Here is a 20,906-nt window from a genome sequence, read left to right on the forward strand (position 1 = left end):
TCTAGACTAAATCATAGTAACCAGTCACAGAAGCTATACTGCAAGAACTCGCCATGGGGATCCATGCCACAATGTAAAGTGTATACATGGAAAACTAAAAGTCTCTGCGTACCATTACACTTTCACAGTGCGGTCTAAGTCGCAATGACTTTCTCTACGGCCGGAAGAATCCATGCCGAAGCGGATCGGATCGGCTCGTGCATGCTGGTCCCTCCACTAGATTGGCGGAAATGCAAACTAAGAATACTTAATACTAATCCATACTACATATTTTGGACAACCGAGCATGGCCACCTGACTTCTTTCATCAAAGTTGATGATAAATTCATCTTCGGACAGTGTCAAGAAGGCAAACAGCCACGCTACAAGGGGTACGGATGTGATATTTGTTTGGACTATGAATGGAAACGTCACTTCTGCTTCAAAGCTAGGTACGTACTATTATTCAATTTCATAACCCTGAATACACCGTCGCCATCACTTCCCTCGCTCCCGGATATACACCCCGGATGGATATTAACATGCATAGTCCCTAGCCTTCATCTCTACCGGCACAACCAGGATTAACGGCCTCGCCTTCCGAACTCTCATGTGGTAAAACCCATCCACCATAGGCCATTCACTATAGCTATATACCACCCACATCATCCATGACTACTAAACACCCGCACCGCCATAACAATGGCATACATAAACCCTCTTCCCAATCGAGCTCCGCAACCCAAACCGACCCCTCGCGTGATACTCACACACTCCTCCACGCCATGCTCGCCTTCCTCCTCACCCCCCTCAGCACCCTCCTCCTCGCCGCCCTCAGCACCGCCCTCACATCCCCCAAATCACCAACCTCACCACACCACCTCTTCACCTTCGGCGACTCCTATTCCCAAACAGGCTTCAACATCTCCCTCGCCTTGCCCTCCCGCTCAAACCCCATAGGCAACCCCTCCTTCCCTGGCTGGACCACCTCCGGCGGCCCAAACTGGCTCGGCTACCTCACCACCAGATACAACACCTCCCTCGTCCTAACATACAACTTCGCCTCCGGCGGCGCGACCGTCGACGCCGCCCTCGTCGCCCCGTATACCCCTTCTGTGCTTAGCCTTGGCGACCAGGTTCGCATCTTCACGGACAACGCACACCTTGTTGACTGGCGCGCCGCGGGCGCGAGCACGTTCGCTGTGTGGATTGGCGTCAATGACGTGGGGAACAGTTGGTGGATGGACGACGAGACGGCGCGGGTGCAGCGTATAATCGCACGCTATTTCGAGCTCGTAGCGGACTTGTACGATGCTGGTGCGCGTCGCTTTGTGTTTCTGGGCGTGCCGCGTGAGTATTCGCGCTCCTTTCTCCGTCTATTTTTTTTCAATCTCTCTATTCGATTAATCCATCTGCCCGTGTATACACAACCACACCAACGTAAGTACTGACACTCCCGACCTGTAGCAATTACCCGCTCGCCCCTCGTCCTGCGGACCTCCGACGCCCCAAGCCGCGCGCTCGAAGACAGCGTCATTGCAACTTTCAATAGCACGCTCAGCACCGCAGCACGCCAATTTGCCACCACACATGCAGACGCGCACGTGTATGTTGTAAACACGACGCCTGCATTCGCGACGGCGCTCGATCATCCGGAGGTATATGGCGCGCCGGACGCGACGTGTTTCAATGAAGATGGACGGAGTTGTTTATGGTTTAATGATTATCATCCCGCGATGGCCATTCAGGGGTTGGTTGCGCGGGAGGTGGCGAGGGTGGTTGGGGGCGTTTGGGGTGCTTAGGAAGTTGCTGCGTTGGGCGATGGATGATGGATTAGGGAGCAGAGGGGCAATGTGGGTGTTGATGGGTATGGCGGAATGACAGTATTGGGGCATATACACGTTGAAAATTTGTCTATTGGCATATGGAAGCTATAGGCTCTTCGTAGGATCGTAGGACGAGAAACTGCGTTCCATACAGGTAGCAGTTACCATAACCTCCGCAAGTACGTTATTGTCCAATCCGCTATACACAAGTCCAAGATATTGAATTCTGAACGTCCGGACAGAGCGTCGAGATCGTGTTGGGTTGCAGAGTAGTCGGTATGCGAAAGGTCAATTCACGAAACATTGCGTCGAACAAACTTTGAAGCTGCCCAGTGAATCAGAAGATGCTTTGGACAAGGTCTATGCGAGATGGCATTGGTATCGGCAGGGACCGAAGCAGCCATATGGCAGGCCTAAGGTCGACCTACACACAGGAAGTGCGTTGCGGAAGCGGATGTAACTCTAGCTTTGATGCCGTGGCGGAAAGAGAGTTCAATTGATAAAGTGGCGTCACGAGTGCCAAGTTCGCTGTGACAACGGCACAACGCCGTGGGCGGGTTTGAACTGTGGCACATTTGAACTTTATGTATCAAGACAAGTATCAAGAAGTAGGAGGTATTCAATCGCCTGTGCCGACGTAATGGATCCTCCATTTGCTGTCGTCCCTGTCCTGGTACTCGGCCCATCCGCGAGGCAGGACTTCTGACACCGAAAAGTCGTCGTTAAGACCTTCTACACGACGAGCTTGCATCATAAAAGCGCCGACTTGCCTTTCGCGGTTCCATAGTGCGCACTTCACGTCGTGTCGAGCGACTGCGGTGTCACGGTTCATAAGACCACTGGTATCCATCCCGAGACTTTCGAAACCTGAGTCCAATGCAAGGAGTGGCTCCGAAAGTTGACGGCAACCAAGCGTGTTTTGCTTCCAGGGGCACGGCTCGATTGCTTTATCAATACTCTCCTCACTCCCAAAGTAGTCGACATTGTTCAAGGCTCGTATCATGACTAGCTCACTAGACCCGCCACGCGCTCGGTTTGGTAACGTTTGCGTCCTGTTGGACACGAAATCCCAGATCTTGTAGGCATCGTAGGTAGTGCCGGCCGTGAACAACAACGGCGTGGCGGGTGGCAATGAATTGGCATCGTTGTTTGTAGGTTGATGACCGATGACATAGCCGGCACGAAGATGAGGGAATGCACCGTCTTGCCATAGATGATGCGCTTCTCGAGCCAAGTTTTGAGGTATCGGCAATTCAGCGCCCGGAGTATTGACCTGGCCGTCGGTTTGTGAATACGTGGTATTTCTTGCGCAAACCCGAGGATAATATGGTCGTCTGTGCCCCGTCAATCGGGAGTCCGTCCGCAGTGTAAGAGTCTGGAGTGGTGAAATTGGCCGAGTAGAGCAGCCATCGAAAGCAGCAAAGAGACCAGGGCAGCAGCGAGCAGGTCTCAATCTCAAGTGCCGTAAACGCAGTAGTAACGGGCTAACAGCGGTGCAAATATGCTCTTCGCTAGGTCCATTGTCCATATGTGGGTCCATGTATCGGTCTAATATGTCTATCTCCAGAGAGGTGACAGAAAGAGGAAGTAACTTCAAGACTCCAAAAAGCTCGGCACCAGGAAAGGCGTATGTCTTGCTTCCAGCATGTACCACATGAATGATAGACAGACTGGTCAGGTTTGGCATACGAAGCGGAAGACTGATCATTTGGGTCAGTCTATGGGAAGCCTTGGGAAGTTTGATTGCAAATCCCATTAGGTGTGATTGGGTAACGTGATAGGTCATGGATTTTACGAGATCAAGGTCGTTATTCTTCTTGTAGAAAGTCGGTAGTTGTGATGTATCGCCCAGCCTCGACACCAATGCGATATGCTGGTACAGATTTGGTAGGCCAGCATGGTACCACTGGCGGCAGACCAGTAAGGCAGCTATGTATTCGTATCGAAATGTTGACAATGCAAGATAGTCGAAGATATCAAGCAGAGTCTCAGTTGGGAGGTCATATATTCGAGCCATGCTGTCAGAGCTTCTAGTATCGGTAGTATCGGACGCGGTCTGAAGCGTTGCAAGTAGTGCCCTGAATCGACAATGGCAATTATCGCGTACCGCACGAGGCTGGCTGATGAGGCTGAACAGCGCTTACAACTGGATTTGAAGAAGCCTCGTAGATGAAGAGTGTAGGAGTGTGGACCATAAGCGACAGAAGGATGAGGATGAAGTCGAGGACAAGAATGAATGTAGCAACCAAATGCCGAGATGGTGATGGATACATACCGATCAACCTAGGAGCCCCGTCTTATTTACTTATCTTAGCGTCTCTGCCTCAGGCACTAAGTCAACCTCTGTTTCGACGACGAATCAACACCAAGCGGCATCAGTCACCACATCTTGATGTTGTTCATTCATCTCACTATGAGAGCTTTAGATGTTATGACACCTCTTAGAAAGTACGCATGACTCTGTCCTTGTCCAAGTAATGCGACATCGTTTGCTGCTTTTCAAGCCAGGGCGCGGCATGGCAAGTACCTACGAAGAATATCCGAATCCCCTCAATCGGCTCTACAGCTCTCCAGATCACGACGAGACTTGACAGACATAAATAAGAACGAGAACAGACTCAAAGATGTACGACCATGATATATCGTGGCATAAATTTAGCCAGCCCGAGATCAACGTCTGCGGAGGCGTGGGTCATTCATTTGGAACATATTGGCATTCATCTTAAATATATGCAGCCTCGGCGATAAACTGCGAAATGCTATCATCAGTACATACGGATGTCCAGACGAACGGCGGTCTCGGCTGATGCACTATTCGACAGACCAGCACACAATATCCGAGCTTCCCAACACGAGGCACAGAGGCGGCTGAAGACCTGCCGGGATGTTCTGCATCCTTGTCCGTCCTCTTCGTCTATGTGCTATATCCGAGAAATCATGGACATGGGCAAAGGCAAAGGCATGGACACGGCAAGCATTGCTATACTTCTGCAACATGCCATAAGCATTGTACGCCACTTGTTGGTTGCTTATGCCGGCAGTCCACCAACAGCCAAGAGCCCCACTACTATTGCTATTGCTCGCAAATACTTTGCATCACCTTGCTGTTCTACCGCAGCAGAGTAGCATTCGGCCATCTCTGCCCTCAGGTACCTATCCCTCGATTCTAGATCCCGTGACGTTCCTGGACCGTCTTCGAACCCTCGCTTCCGTTCCCTATACTTCGGCCTCTTAATCCAATGCTGACATGGTACCGCGCGACCCAGCTGCCTGCCATTCCATCTCGAATTATCTCGTCATAGACCGCTGCCTTGGAGTCCGATACGAGATATTTCGCGTTTCACACCACGCGGAAAGCCCATAGGAGCCATTCTCCATCTCTGATACCATGAAGAGGCGTGCTACCCTGTTATTCACTTTCCGAGGCGTCGTATTGCCAAGCTCTATCTACGGAACTGGCGAAGGGCTACCGTATAACGAAACACCCGCATGACCGGTTTGTGCCCAATGTCGACCTCACATGAATGAAGTCGATAGTTGATCCCTGATCTGGTGTATACCTTTCCATCAAGGATACCCCCGCACGGTGTCCGCAAATACATATCGAAGGAATATGGACTCAGATCCGTCCTTGTAGAATCACCTGTCCTATCTGCCTGAGATGGAGCACACGCGATCCTTCCCGTGTGCATCTCAATACTGGCTCTTATTCCTGCTTCTTGCCATTTAGGAATCACAAGCATTGAGGACTAATGCATGTCCTATAGTACTACATACGTTTTCCAGAGCGATCCTGGATCGAACATCTACGGGCGTCCATCCCGTTGGGCTGTGTTACATCCGACCATGCCTTCGGGTCTGCACCTCAAGGCCTTGTGGTGGCATCTGATCTTGTTTCTCGAGACGTGTCTATCTTGCAGCTTCGCTCAGCCTCCCACGACCGTGCCTGCCATGAAAACTTTCGTGGACGATCCAACAAGGTGTCTCGCAGCCAAGGCATATTTCGTATTTACTGGCATGACCTTCGAGCGCGTTCCAGGGCATCTTTTTTACCAAAATGCGGCGTGACTACTATATTTCACCGTTCGTCTTTCTGTGCAAAACTACTATTACTACCCAGTTGCATGGCAGATAGCTTCTATGTTCTGACAGTGGCATGTGTGTGTGTCTTCCAGCCGGCAGTGACTCAATACTAGAATCTTACTGGTTGATTGTAGTCTCGTCGTCTTGCAAATGCGTAGTTGAGACAAGGCTGTGCTACGCTGCTAGTTGAAAGCTTGCTCATCGAGTGACCAGGGCTTGCGACCGAGGCAAGACCAGAGTGAAGCTCTATCGATGTGGTGTAGTGTACAAGATGTCTCTGCCAAGACTTCAGTGACTACCAAGTCTTCTACGGTCTCGTATTTTTTCCTATTATTAGTCCTTCCTCCGCTATGCAGGCCTCACTCTTGGAACACGGCGGGACTCGCTCCGAGCCTAATTAATACCACCCCCCTGTCGTATACTCGTTCTGTCTTACAGCCACGTTTAGGCATTCGACAACTTATGTATCCTTGTTCCTGGATCTGTCCAGATATTCGCTAATCGCTGTACTCCTACGAAATCTATGTGGGCGTAAAACATAGTCCCCAACCTGTTAAGTACATATTTATATTTTGCTGCAATGGCATTTCGATACACTAACTCGTGTTATCGTCAGGATTAACACTCACAAACAAACGGATAGAGTTCTCAATCCACAGGCTGATCTGGAGTGGCACGTTTCAACTACGATCGTGCCGCAGGCAACCAATGTCTTAAGGACTTCCGACTGAACTTGAGCACATAGCTTTTCTTTCACCGTATGACCGCTTCCTGAACCGTCTCACGAGAGCCAAGATGACTGTGGCTTGTTCCTGCATAAGCCTTCATACGGTCGGCCGTGGTCCAGCTGTCAGTGAACGGGATCATGATCGGATTGCTGGAATGCTACCTACTCTGATCTGTTCATTGGGCTTTGTAGCAATTCATTGACAGTCAGTCACCCTGTTTCTCACCCTAGGCGCTATCCGTGTTTTCAATCAGTCTTTCAACTTCGACTTCTTTGCACGTGGCAAATGTTTCTCTCATATCTGCTACAAGCTTGTCAAGTCTGGTCATGCTCTATCCGTTCCTCCATGGCTCGAGCCATATGAGGAGAAAACCCGTGTTTAAACGCATAAACTTATTTGTCAAGCACTCCTTCAGTCTCCATGTCAGTAAGGGTTACCTCCAGTGTTGTTCCCATCCGGTATGTTCGGATCAATAATCATCTGTCGGCATATCTTCTTATTGCTTGTATGCTGTTCGATCCTATCGGCCGTTACTGGCCTGCTGCCTGTGCCAGCTCTTCCGAAAGATCACACTCCATCTCACTGGTGCCTGCGGTCAATGTTGATGCTCTGTCTTGCATATACGAATTCCAGCTAGTGTTGAGTCATGCAACCTCCATGTAACACTTCGAGACAGATTTACGCCACCGCCGACTCTAGACGCGGGCTTGATATTGCCAAGTCCTCTTTACATATCTTTTTCAGCTACGGACATGTTACAATCCCATCCCCTTCAGCGACGCCAAGATACGAGAGGAAGGGATATTCCCCCGTACAGGGATGAGCCACTGTTTACTTACAGGCAACGGTAGGTATGCCTTGGACCTGAAATGCCTATATTATCCGCACAGCTGAGCATATGCGATGCCCCTATGTGGCTTTCCTATCTTATAAATATGCTCAATACCTCTCACCGTCGTCTCTTCTTTCTCAAGCCTACAGACAAGCATACCAGGAAGCTTAGCCTGCATCGTTAATTGTCATTCGTTTCCATATTCAGGTACTGATTCGCTGAAACACATCTCAGTCATGGTTGCCTCTAGCAAACCATGGGTCACACTGATGGCTTCACTTTTAACACTGTCAACTACAGTCGTGGCCAAAGATTGGGAAGGCCCTGCATATCCTACGCAAAGCTTTTTCAGTCAGCCTTTGCCAATCCCAGGGGTAAAAGCCCCAAAGTAGTAAGCTGTCATACAAGTCATCAATGAAGCATGAGTAAGTCCACTGAAACTTCAAACAGTACTTTCACGAATCCTCAGACCGGTGGTCCCATCGACTACTATGAACTGGAGATCAAGCCTTTCCAACGAAAGCAGTATCCAAATCTGGCCAAGTCTGCTCGTATGGTCGGGTACGATGGTCAGTTCCCTGGACCTACCATCGACATTGAACAGGGTAGGGAGTCTGTTGTGCGGTATATCAACAATGGGGACCGTCCCGCGTCGACTCATCTTCACGGGAGCTATAGTCGTGCCCCTTTCGACGGGTATGCCGATGACCACATTGATGTTGGTCAATACAAAGACTAGTACTTGAGCCCACTCTGGTCATCTCAAGCCCTTCTAACATCATCCAGCTACTACCCCAACCAGCAGAACGCTAGAACCTTGTGGTACCATGACCATGTCGTCGACCACACCGCTGAGAACGTTTACTTTGGCATGGCCGGCCTCTACCTTCTGCACGATCAGCACGAGCGTGACCTCGCCCTCCCAACCGGCAAATACGACATTCCCTTGCTTATCATGGCCCGCCAGTATAACAGCGACGGTACGCTCTGGGATCCCGAAAAGAACGACGAGGATACGTCCATCTATGGCGACGTCGTCGAAGTCAACGGCCAACCCTGGCCAAACCTCAAGGTCGAACCCCGCAAATACCGCTTCCGTCTGCTCGACGGCGGCATCAGCCGTACATTCAAGCTGTTCCTAAACGCAGACCAGAAAAACAACCAGCGCGTGCCCTTCTACGTCATCGGCTCCGACTGCGGCCTGCTCGCCCAGTCCGTCGTCACAGACCTCGTCACAATCTCCATCGCAGAGCGCTGGGACGTAGTCATCGACTTCTCGCAATTCGCAGGCCAGAACGTCACCCTTCGCAACGACCACGAGGAAGTCAATCCGGACACGGAGTATCTCGGCACAGACCGAGTGATGCGCTTCATCGTAGGAACAACCGTGTCCGACTCCTCTAACAATGGTGCTGTGCCCGTTCAGCTACGCGACGTGCCCTTCCCGCCCCAGGATCAGTCTGTCAACACGCGCCACTTCGAGTTCGGCCGCGGCGGCAGTAACTGGGTCATCAACGGCATCGGCTGGCACGACACCGCAGACCGTCTCCTCGCCGCGCCCCAGCGCGGCTCCATCGAAATCTGGGAACTCGAGAACGGCGGCGGCGGCTGGAGGTATGTCGCCATCCCTATCCCCCTTATTCATACATGCTAACACCTCTACCCCCTAGCCACCCAATCCACGTCCACCTCGTCGACTTCCAAGTGATAAGCCGCACGGGCAGCGACCGCAGCGTACTCCCCTACGAATCCGCCGCCCAGCAAGACGTCGTGTGGCTCGGCCCCGGCGAAACCGTGCGTGTAATCGCGCGCTTCTCGCCCTGGCCCGGGCTCTACATGTTCCACTGCCACAACCTGATCCACGAGGACCACGAGATGCTCGCCGAGTTCAACGTCACGCAGGTCGCCGATCTGGACCTGAACGAGCAGAACCTGTTTATCGATCCGCTGGCGCCCGAGTATGCGCCTGTGGGGTTTGCGCAGGGGGATCTGGCGGCGGGGACGAATGCGTTTGCGCGGGATGCGGTGGCGGAGAAGGTGGCGTGGTTTGCGAGCCTGAATGCGTATGCGGATGCGGCGGTTGTGGAGGAGAAGTTGGTCGAGTATTGGGAGGGGAAGGCGGCGGCGGAGAAGAGGGATGGGGGGTTGGTGGATGGGGTGCCGAGTGAGGAGCGACGGGCGGCGTTGTCTGGGTATGGGGTTGTGAGGAAAGGGGAGGGAAGGATTAGGGGGCGGAATGCGGTGGGCGGGCTTTGAGGAGTGGTGTTGTTCTCTTTCTTTGTGTGTGTGCTTGATGGGATGAAGGTTTGGTTTCTTGTTGCGTTCGTATTGTCGGTTGTAGTTGTTTGTGCTGCGAAGGTGTTGCATCTTGCACGACGTGTAAGATGCTCTTCTTGTATATATATTCTGCCATCGGATTTCCATGATGCAATCCTATACTTTATATCTGTAAGAAGTAGCATCAGCACGAACGCGAGTTATATACACATCTATATATAATCAAGTGACTAACCGATAACGTCGCGTACGACTATCGAATCAAGGATACAGACATTGACTATCATATTTCCTTTCTTTAGAAGACATCTAAACAATAGGCTCAGAGAGGTAGAAGACTAGAAGATGGATAAGACAGTAATAGAAGCTTAGGTTTCATTGACCAACAACGATAATACATCATTACTGATATATCTAACAAAAACCCTACAATTGGATATCGTAATATAACCAAAGACTATTAATTATGAGAGACGGATTAAAACTTTCATAGAGTCATAATTATACTAACAAGATATATATACTTAAGGTTTTTAATAAGTTGATTACATATAGCTTTAAGTAACATAATAGTATAGAGGACGATAAGAGAATCAAGACATGGTATCGTCGTGAGGTTAGTCTAGCATAATAAAGACGAGACTATACAAGAGCAGGATCAAGTCTAAGAGTATTCACTATGGGTATGCATGGCGGACCCTCGAAACACAATATGGATTCTTGCCTTACTAATCTATCAGTAGTCAAAAACATGTTTGGACAGGTAAAAGGTGGAGCTGTATAGGTTCGGAACGCCATGCTTGCCAACGCCGATGTAAATGCAGGTGATGAAAGGATCGCGAGCAACTCAGCAGACGTACGGGCAGACTACCGAAGCGGTTGCAAGGAAACTGAGACCATGTCCAAGAACAAGCCTGCGCTCCAAGAGAGGAAATCTAGGTGATGCACAAAGGGAAGACAGCTCTCATCACGCTATATCATCGTTCTCCTCTCCTTCTGAGCCTGAGTCGTCTTCTCGGTCCTCATCGTCATCGCCCATGTCGAAGTCCTCGTCCGAGTCACTCCCGCCGAAGCTTTCCGCATCGCTATCTTCCCAGCTCATGGTGTAGTCGTCATCAAACGTATCGCGCTTGGCAAAGGCAGTCTCAGACGTAGGCATAACGAAGCCCGACGGAATGTCTTCCTTACTCTTCTCGACGTCTCTTGCTACCTGCTTCTTATACGCAGCCGGATCTTTTCGGAGCATGACACCAGCATCGACATTCGCAGGAGAAGAGACTTCGGCATCGTCGAGGAGCGATAGGATGGAGATAAGGACGCTCTCGACACGCTGGGCCGGCGACCATCGCTCTGCAGCGCTCTCCCCAGACATCTCATCCTCGCCCGGAGCATGTAATATCGATATGCAAAGGCGGCCGTCAGCGTAGATATTGGGGTGGTAGAGCGGCCGGATAAACTTGAAGTCTATAGAGTCAGCAATGGTGTCGCATATGTAGAGAGAGGCCCGTGATACCTGGTGGACTGTATGGGTAGTTTGAGGGAAAGGTCATCTTCGCTTTGTAGTATCCGCCATAGTATGGGGAGTCGGAGTTCAGCGGAATGAGGGCCACGCTCCATTCGAGGATGTTCTCGTGAATGAGCTCGATGTTTGTCCACGGCTCTTTGCTCAGAGTCTTGAACTCGTTCATCAGTATGCGTTGTGCCATGATGTGTATGTAGAGTGAGTGCTGTAAGGAGCGCGGTAGAGGCGACGACGGCTGGTGGCTGGAAGAAATTGGGCGGCTCGAGGACTCTTAGGAAGATCGTGAGCGAAGTGAAGGTGATGCAATGTTGAGCAACGTGAACAGGTGTGACGAAGGTGATTGTCTAGTGAGCACTTGTGACTTGCGTGACTTGTGAGAGTCGAATCAAGTCTAGTTAGAGTTGATGATGCACGACGTACGGCGGGTGGCGGGGCGGAGCTCGGATCGAGGCGTCGGCGTGATTGTCCTAGGCGTTTTAGCGTGCTAGAGGATGAGAGTAGTTTGGAGAGTTGAGAGCGGGAGTGTATTTATGTGTTGTCGTTCTGCGGTTCGATGCGGGAGAGGTGTGAGAATGCTGATGTGTCTTTATTTCTTTGTTTCCTTCGTCCAGGGCGGACTCCCAGGCAAGAGGCATCAATAACACCAGAGCCAGGCGAGGACATTGTTGGCAGGTGTGACAAATCGTGTGAGGTTAGTGGCAGGGACTAGGCAGTTTCAGAGTGAATGGATGGGTGGGGATGGTCATGATGGTGGTATCTTTGTGGAATATATCGTTTTGATCTGATAGGAGAGTGAGTGTATTGTGTGTTTTGGTTTGTTTACTGGTTCGTGTCGCTGGGGAAAGACGGTGATGATAGGAACAATGTCGCTAGTACACTTTTGGACTAGCGTCTGTTTTTCACATACCTCCTGTTCTTCCGAGGGTTCCCATTTGCGTCTCGTACCATCTTACATTTCACATATAATACTTGTTACGCAACATAACACTATTTAGGGCTCCGCGTATGTCATCGTTAAAGGCTAGGTCCCAATCTCACTATCGACATTCTCCGTCCCCTATCTCGACGACGAGTATGCTAGCCTCGTGTACCTTGGCTTGTCTGCCAGTCAATTCATCTCATCACCTCACGGCATGTTGTGCCGGTAATCGGAACAACAACACCTCATGCCATCAAGTCGTCTCACTTAAGCAGCATGTCCATGTCGCTCGCGAAAGTGGTTCTCTTCCGGATCAGCAGTCGTGCTCTGGGATCAGGGTATAGGTCCCCGTCCACAGTCAAGTTCTCAGGCCGCATTTGACCTTCAGGGAACTTCAAATCGTACATCAGCAACAAATGTGCTAGAACCATTTTCATCTCATTGGAAACATAGAAGCGGCCGGGACACGCGAAGCGTCCGAATCCGAACGCCATGTTACTGCCATCCGCCATTGCGAACAGATACTTGTTGCTATTCTCAGGCTGCTGTCGCACCTTGAAATAGCGGAAAGCATCAAATAGCTCTGGTCCGACGTCTCCAGGGACATGCTCTGGATCGTTGAGTATTTCATTTGATGGCACTGCGACCCGTGTGCCTGGGGGTATCACTGTGCCATCAGACAACTTCATTCGCTTATGATAGATGCGATTGAAAGTTACTATACGCATATTAGCTGGTAGACCGGCCTTGAGTATTTTATTGTACTAACGCAGAAACACTGGATTGAACCGCTGGCTCTCCTTTAACAAGCTGTCTAGTCTTCGGAGCCGACCTAATGTACCTTTCTTCTCCCAGCCTCCGTCCTCCTGCAACACTTGGACCACCTCAGCCCGAATAGGTTCCAAGAACTCTGGATGAGCGCAGAGATCATAGAGCGCTTGGCTCATAGTCAAGGCAGTTGTGTGAATAGACGAAAGACTCAACACAAGCACTCGTTGACATAAGTTTCCAACCTCAGCTTCGCGCGTGTTTGCTGCGTCCATCATCCACTGAAGTACGTCATTTGGTCTTTGGTACCCAGGCCCGCTTTGTGCCTCGAGGTCTCTGCGCGTCTGGATAATGTGACCCACGATACGGCGGCATGCAGATACGTTTCGCTTTAGGCCCCAGAAGGATGGCAGCAAAGGAGCCACTAGTGGACGCAATATCTTCGGCACCAGGCGGAGAATGAAGCCTGTGACAAACAGGTTCTCTGTGTACTGCGTGGTGGTCTCGACCCATTCCTCGTTGCGGCAGTCAGCAGGGCCGAGGAAGATGCGCGCTGATATGTGCGACACTATGCGTGCAAGCTTGGGCACGATGTCGAGCTCGACCCAATTTCCTGCTTTATGTGAGTGTAATGAGCGAATGTTTCATCCAAATCGGGATAAACCTTGACAATTCGGCATCTCCCTTACCAACGCCCAATCTAACTCCTCCTTCATTACTGGCACCAGACGTCCCAGATTCGGTGTCAGCTTCTGATGCAGCACGCGATTTTGCAGGTCGCTTTCCAGGAACAGCTTCCCACACACATATTCGCCCACAAAGTCGTGGATAAATGGTTCCACACTGTTGACCTTGTCGCGCGAAATACTCCGAATCTCCTCCAAAATCTTGGGCGAGATGACGAGCACGTCGGTGCCTATTCTGCGGATCTGGAACATCGATTCTTTAAACTGTTTGCCCAGATCAGAATGATGCTAGATGTTTGGGTCCTGGAAACTGTACCTTCGAGTAACCCTCATGCAGTATTGAGCGGCTACCTCGTACGAAGCGTAGACGGACGAGCCATTGTGGCTCGAGAGGGTGTCTATGGCCCACGACCGGGGCATTGACCTTTTCCTCGAAGGAGTACTTCAGGAGGTTGAACACGTAGAGTAAACTGAACAAGAACAAGACTGTCCACGCTTTTGAAGTCCCGACATTTCCAAGTTCAAGCAATGCCGAAGCATCAGCTACGATTGGTATAAGGCCTGCTTCACTGATGTTCACATCGAACGTTGAAATTAATGAGTCGTGGTGATATTCAAACATATCTAATAGTTAAGATGTGACAGACACGACCAAAAGACGAGGAGCGACTCGAGGAACAAAGACAAGTGCCGACACGAACGCTGCTTGACTGGCTTGACAGTTTGTTATACACACCAACACGGAACCATATCAGGTCAAGAGCTCTATAAGCCGACATACATGACCACGGCCAATTTCACACATCGTACACCATGCGCTGTCGAGAGCAAGCAATCAACCATGACGAGTACGTCCCTTCTCGTACGCATCTCTCATAAGTCAACGACGATCAGCTAGACAATGTTGTCCTCGAGCCGCTCACAGTTAAGATAGCAAATAAAGTTCCATCGATCCGCCAGACCCAATTGTCCTCGAGCCGCTCACAACTACGACAGCAAATGAAGCTTCGTCGATTCGCTAGATAGTATCATCCTCGAGTCACTCGCAGCCACAATAGCAGATGAAGTTCGATCCAAGAGCATTCTCAAGATGTCTCGGGCTTTGCCTTCCATTTTAGCACTTCTTGTCGATCCTATATCCCATGAACGTAGCAAGGTTCTAGGGTTGTTACTACCTTGGTTGTATGTCTTTAGCACGATAGTAGTGGCTTATTCGATGCCTCGACTCCTCCAGGCTCATGACGTACGAGTCTGTATTATGGATCGATGCGTCAGGAACCTAACCTTGTAAAACTATAGTCGAATACCTAGCCAGGTTTCAGTAACCGATTCCCGGTAGTTGGAGTCATTCAGAGCTTGTCTACGTCCTCAAGTACGAGCCGCACGCATACCAATGTTATTAGCGTCAGACCGTATCGAGAAGACCATACGTTATCAATGATCCATTAGGATTAGGATATTGCGGTGCCGCGTATGACGCATTTCGCCTCGAATTCTAGAATTCGCGGGCTGAATACATCGTTTTTAGATTATTCTTCAAATGATCTAAGTTAGGTTCATGATCGACAGTTGCGTGAAAGTATGGTTGAATCCAAGTATGTGATTAGGTGGAGCTATGCCCACTCACAGAACAAGTGGGCTTTTGGGCATAGACGATGTGCCGAAGAACCTCGTCTCGGTATGTGTTGGCTAGTGTCTACAGGTGTTGAAGTATGTCGCATACTAGTTTTTTCCTTTCCTTTCATACGAGAGGTTTGTATAGCGTGGAGATAGAGTCCCATAACTCTCTGTTTGTAACACTCTTTTGCATCCTAAGAGAGGCGATCGAACCTGGCATTCTCTACAAACCAAGTCTTACGATAGACTACTAGTCTGTGCGCCGCCTCGGGGTAAAATTCAAAAATACTAGACTATGTTATTTCCTATTGCTCGACAGGCCATGCTTACCTTTCTGGAATCTCATGCACTTGATAACTGTAGTTTGATCGGAAGCCACATTTAAGTGGAAAGTCATCGGAGTTTTCCGCCATATCATCACACCGAATTCCGCATGCTTCAGCCAAGCCGACTACAGGGTAACAGGGTAGTGAAGATCGCTTAGTCGATCGGATAATCAGACAGTCAAGAGACTCTCTATCAAATAACAACACATTGTCAAAACACGGGACGTTATCTTGCTAGTGAGTATAGACAAGCGGGAGAGTATGCTAAGAAAGTTCGAAGTAGTCAAGCCATGATTTTCCTATTGTAGGCTAGGATATATAGTCGTGTCGACCGCACAATATGGTGTTCTCGATCAAAAATAAAGATCCCAAGCTCTATAGCCATTATTGTAACTGACCAGAAATATGAATGGAGATACGATGAGCACCGCTCCGGCGAACAGCACCAGCGAACTTAGTAGACTGGCTGCAACTGCACGATCGTTGGTTCAGAGAATGCTCACCAGCTACCACCCTGACTATGGCTTCAGTACTACCAGTGTCCAGGTCTACGATACGGCTTGGGTGTCCATGATCTCGAAGACGACCCAAGGCAGGCAGGAATGGTTGTTTCCGGCATCATTCCATTACCTACTCAAGACCCAGTCTGAAGATGGCAGCTGGGGAGCTCACCCAGACACTCAAACAGTCGGGATCTTGGACACAGCGTCTGCTTTGCTTGCGTTGATTCGTCATTACCATCAGCCTCTACAGATCTGCGACGTTTCCCCGTCAGAGCTCAAAAGACGTATTAAAAAAGCAACTGAATCGCTCCGTCATCAGCTTGACAACTGGGATGACGTGCAGGAAAGCAACCACATCGGTGTCGAGATTATTGTACCTGCCCTTCTCGAGTATCTGTCACTGGAGGACCCAGAATTATACTTCGTGTTCGAGGCCAGAACGACCCTTCTACACATACGCGACACTAAGTTAGCAAGCTTCAAGCCTGAGTATCTGTATGGACAGAAACCACTATCTCTTCTACATTCCCTGGAGGCGTTTATTGGGAAAATTGATTTCGACAAGGTCTCTCACCATGTATTTCAAGGATCTATGATGGCTTCGCCATCTTCCACAGCTGCTTACCTGATGAACGTCTCCTGCTGGGACGACGTAGCAGAGGCATATTTGCGACATGTTTCCAGTGTCGGATCCGGACACGGTGATGGTGGCATACCAGGTACATTCCCAACGGCAAACTTTGAGTTTAACTGGGTCAGTTGCAACGATCAACAACCAACAAGTATGAAACTGATCATATGTGCAGACCATAACAACCCTACTCCGAGCTGGAGTCACAAATCAAGACCTGGACTGTCCGGAGCTTCACACAGTCACAGAGATCCTCATCAAGGCTTTCCAAGACGAGAAAGGAGTCATTGGTTTCGGTGGGTGTATAGAGCACTTCGAGTCTGAGATTGTTCACTCAATGTCTGTAGCACCTCGGGCCGTGGACGCCGATGACACTGCGAAGGGTCTTCTCACCCTAAGTCTGCTTGGTCGAAGTGAGACTGTCAGCCCAAAGCCAATGATACGTAGATTCGAGGTCGACAATCACTTCTCTACCTTTGGTTCCGAGCGCGATGCAAGCTTCACCACAAATTGTCACGTTCTCATGGCATTACTCCATCAGGACGAAGCTGGAAAATATACTTCTCAGATCTGTAAGACAGTCAAGTTCCTCTGCGACTGGTGGTGGACACATGATGGCAAACTGAAGGATAAGTGGGTAAGTCACCTTTCAGGCTTCATCCAGTACTTGAACAACGTTGACCAGATGCTAGAATCTTAGTCATATGTATCCAACAATGCTCATGGTCGAAGCGTTCACGGACCTTCTGTCCCTGCTTGATACCGGCTCTTTCCCACATCTCCTGACCATGGAACAGCAGCTGCGCATGGCGATAGCGCTCTTCCAAGCCTGTAATCGTACGCTCAAGACTCAGGACCAGGACGGATCCTGGGATGGCAAGCCTGAACATACGGCTTATGCCATCCTGGTGCTGGCAGAGGCGCGCCGTATCTGTCTGTTCTCCGAGCTACAGGACCCCATATTCTCGGCCATCCAACGTGGTGTGCTTTTTCTCAAGTCCGTTGGTCACCAGTCATTCGACTATAACTGGACTTCGAAGACGGCATACAGAACCAGCTTTGTAGCTGAAGCATATCTGATTGCTGCACAATGGGTAGGTTGCAGTAACAGAGACACGACACAGCCTCAGATTGGGAAGTCCTTGTCGCTTGATGATCTGAGAAGAGGTATAAAAAAACATGCGACTCTACTCTACCAGACGCCTATGTTTTCTAGTGTCCCTGAATGGAAGATACAGGCATCTATGGCTGAATCTATGTTGTTTATACCTCTGCTCCAGCAGGAGAGACTGAGTATATTTTCCCGCGACAAATTCCAGTTGGAGAACGATTCCTACATCAACATGATCCCCTTTACCTGGGTTGGACCAAACAACCGCTCCGGCGCCTTCGTCTCTACCTCTTTCATATACGACATGATGCTCCTATCAATGTACGGCTACCAAGTCGACGAATTCATCGAGACCGTCGCCGCTCCTGCATTCGGCACCGACACACAGCGTCTCCACAGCCTCATCGACGACACGATCGGGCAAATCGCCTACAAGCCCAACAACCCCGACAACCGCCGCGACAGCCTCGACCCAACCGTCCTTCACACCCAACACAACACCAACAACACCGACCCCAACATCACCCTCCAACTCACCCGCTTCATCACCTACGTCCTCCACCACCCAACCATCCTCCGCGCCAGCCCCTCCGACCGCACCCACCTCCGCCACGAACTATCCTCCTTCCTCCACGCCCACACAACCCAACTCACTCTTAACCACTCCCATACCAACACATCCCCACCCTTCTTCACCTGGCTCCGCACCACCGCCGCCGACCACGTTGCATGCGCCTACTCCCACGCCTTCGCCGCATGCCTGCAATCCGCCACCCTCACCCACGGCACCCCTCTCTACCCCAGCATCACCCAGTCCTACCTCGTCCAGCACGCCGTGCGCCACCTCGCAACCGCATGCCGCATATACAACGACTATGGCAGCGCAGCACGCGACGCTGCAGAGCATAACCTCAACGCCATGGATTTCCCTGAGTTTGACGCTTGTGCTGGTGCTGCGGAGCGTAGGGCTGCGCTGGAGTTTCTGGGGCGGCATGAGTGGGGGTGCTTGGAGTATGTGCTGGGTGAGTTGCGGAGTGAGATTGGGAGGGCGGCGAGGGGGGATGTTGGGGAAGTGAGGAGGGCGGAGAGGAAGATGGGGTATTTGGGGTTGTTTTGTGATGTTACGGCGTTGTATAATCAGATTTATGCGAGGTGTGATGTTTCGGCGCGGGTTAGGGGGTAGGTTGGGGGAATGGAGTGGTGTTGTGATGATGTTGGTTGTTCCGAGTATGGTGGGATGCAAGAGTAGTGAATACGTTGTGTTTGTATGTCTGTTTGTTTCTTTCTTCTTTTTCCTAGTAACCACGTTCACAATACAATCTCGAGCATCTATTCCCATATAAGAAACACACATCTATAGTAGATACCCTTCCCAGCCTATCCGACCCTCTCCCCTATCCACAGTACCAACCATCAACGCCCCTTTTCTTCCCACCAACTAAACTACTAACTCTCCGAATTCTCCCCTCTCCTACACTCTAACCACCACAACCCATCAGTACATCCAACAAAAAAGCCCCAAGTTCACCCCCTCAAACCTAAAATCCCAGCCCCCACGTCGTCATGGCAGTCAAGACTAGGATCCCATGCCATGCACAGCAGCCCGGCCCCGATTCCCCTCACTCTGCAGTGCTCATCCTAGTATCTTGACACGTTATTCATCATCGTCCAAAGTTGATGACCCGGCAGACGTTTGTGGATACGGATCGATAATACGTACAGGGCTATGGTGTGGGGGATGGAGTGTGGGGTACATACATAGTACATGCTGCGGTGTCGGGCCTTTAGGTGGTACAGAGCCATGGCCCTGGGTCTGTTGTGCTCAGGTGATGCATTCTAGCTAGTGATGTTTAATTATCAGGACGGGTAGTGATGTATGTAAGTGCGGACGCAAGGACAGCATGGATGGATGAATGCATGAATGACTGGACGCCGTGGACGGGATATATAGAAGCATAGAAAGACGGCACATCAAGAGCACCAAACGAGACCCGACACGTGAAACTTAAGGGGTCTCAGTATACAGAATCACGCACAACGTCCATCCCTGCCTTCCAATGGCGATTGTACAGGGAAGTGCGTCTGTGCACGAGACCACGGAACAGTGATGCCGAAGCTGGGATATATGGCATGCATCGACAAGATATATTCATAAAATGTGCAAGTGTGCGTATGTGATGTCATGCAGCTCGAAAGGGGTAAAGGCTCGGAGTAAAGATTATTGGCATTCATGTGCATATATTGGAAATGATAGGGGTGTCAAGGCTATATTTCAGGACGGCTAGAATGCCGCTGACCGGCGAGGAAGGCGCTGTGTGGTTGTATGTGATATAGGGCTTTTAGAGCTGTTTGGCGCAAGATTTCATAAGATAGCCCCAGACTATCAAGACTGTGGAATCAGTCAAGGAGATATCTACATACAGGGAATGAGAAGTCTTGTAATGTAAGAAGAGACACGGAATATTGACTTGGCGGAGAAAATTACTACAATCTTTTAGCGGAAAGCTTCCGTAGTTAGTAGTGTGTAATGTGTCCATGTCCCCGGAGTATGGAGAGAAACACGGATGGATGAATATGGTCGCCGTCTCGAGGGATAACGGCTGGGCGATGCAAAGTATCATGGATGTATGTATATAGAGAAAACATCAGGCGATCCGGAGGAACAGTTGTCCATTTCTGCATGTTTGAATGAGAATATACGGCATTTGCAGGACTTTTCAATGATCGTGAATGGTTCTGGGAGATTTGATATGGCCAGGGAATGGTGGCTATCCAGAGGGACAATTAGTCAGCATCGATCAGTTGCTTAATGTACGACCTGATACGTATCACGAAGGATACTCGATGGTTCGTTGATCCAAAGACTCGATCGAATTCACAAGCCAGGAGATGGCCTGACGGTTGGCCGAATCGCCGATGATACCAGCTGTAGGAGCAGAATATGTCACATTCTTTCAGTAGCACCACTGCTTCCCACCGCTGCCGCTGGAAACAGACAGAAGACACTGAAAAGATATCTATAGTAATATCACATCACTGTCGACACTTCATAGATCACACTTCACTACTAACGTCTCTAACTCCAAATCAAAACTCCA

General features: G+C 50.2%; 6 protein-coding genes across 6 annotated transcripts; 3 read left to right on the forward strand and 3 right to left on the reverse strand.

The window, feature by feature from the left end:
• Nucleotides 1–301: 301 nt before the first annotated feature.
• Nucleotides 302–1,965, forward strand: EJ05DRAFT_91232 (uncharacterized protein). The gene is made up of 3 exons (XM_033750052.1): nt 302–431; nt 530–1,329; nt 1,447–1,965. Exons 2-3 carry the CDS (start codon nt 651–653, stop codon nt 1,779–1,781), a joined length of 1,014 nt encoding a protein of 337 aa, XP_033598591.1. The 5' UTR covers nt 302–431; nt 530–650; the 3' UTR covers nt 1,782–1,965.
• A 400-nt stretch (nt 1,966–2,365) lies between these two features.
• On the reverse strand, nt 2,366–4,162 carry EJ05DRAFT_91203 (uncharacterized protein). The gene has a single exon (XM_033750051.1). It carries the CDS (start codon nt 3,820–3,822, stop codon nt 2,425–2,427), a length of 1,398 nt encoding a protein of 465 aa, XP_033598592.1. The 5' UTR covers nt 3,823–4,162; the 3' UTR covers nt 2,366–2,424.
• Nucleotides 4,163–7,433: 3,271 nt separating this feature from the next.
• EJ05DRAFT_532669 (Cupredoxin) lies at nt 7,434–9,789 on the forward strand (the record flags this gene model as incomplete). Its single annotated transcript, XM_033749084.1, has 5 exons — nt 7,434–7,839; nt 7,899–8,186; nt 8,235–9,062; nt 9,119–9,592; nt 9,753–9,789. The coding sequence occupies exons 1-5, from the start codon at nt 7,685–7,687 to the stop codon at nt 9,787–9,789; spliced, it is 1,782 nt and encodes a 593-aa protein (XP_033598593.1). The 5' UTR covers nt 7,434–7,684.
• Nucleotides 9,790–10,607: 818 nt separating this feature from the next.
• EJ05DRAFT_91281 (ubiquitin-conjugating enzyme) lies at nt 10,608–11,577 on the reverse strand. Its single transcript, XM_033750053.1, has 2 exons — nt 11,239–11,577; nt 10,608–11,189 (listed from the first exon to the last, which is right to left on the reverse strand). The coding sequence occupies exons 1-2, from the start codon at nt 11,429–11,431 to the stop codon at nt 10,693–10,695; spliced, it is 690 nt and encodes a 229-aa protein (XP_033598594.1). The 5' UTR covers nt 11,432–11,577; the 3' UTR covers nt 10,608–10,692.
• An 852-nt stretch (nt 11,578–12,429) lies between these two features.
• On the reverse strand, nt 12,430–14,242 carry EJ05DRAFT_493903 (cytochrome P450; the record flags this gene model as incomplete). Its single annotated transcript, XM_033746146.1, has 4 exons — nt 12,430–12,884; nt 12,936–13,547; nt 13,599–13,884; nt 13,937–14,242. 4 exons carry the CDS (start codon nt 14,240–14,242, stop codon nt 12,430–12,432), a joined length of 1,659 nt encoding a protein of 552 aa, XP_033598595.1.
• A 1,741-nt stretch (nt 14,243–15,983) lies between these two features.
• Nucleotides 15,984–18,991, forward strand: EJ05DRAFT_467484 (Ent-kaur-16-ene synthase; the record flags this gene model as incomplete). The annotated part of the gene is made up of 4 exons (XM_033742846.1): nt 15,984–16,820; nt 16,873–16,993; nt 17,045–17,334; nt 17,390–18,991. 4 exons carry the CDS (start codon nt 15,984–15,986, stop codon nt 18,989–18,991), a joined length of 2,850 nt encoding a protein of 949 aa, XP_033598596.1.
• Between the last annotated feature and the right edge of the window lie 1,915 nt (nt 18,992–20,906).

The sequence above is a fragment of the Pseudovirgaria hyperparasitica genome (genome assembly GCF_010093815.1).
Source record: "Pseudovirgaria hyperparasitica strain CBS 121739 unplaced genomic scaffold EJ05scaffold_12, whole genome shotgun sequence".
Classification (NCBI taxonomy): domain Eukaryota; kingdom Fungi; phylum Ascomycota; class Dothideomycetes; order Acrospermales; family Acrospermaceae; genus Pseudovirgaria; species Pseudovirgaria hyperparasitica.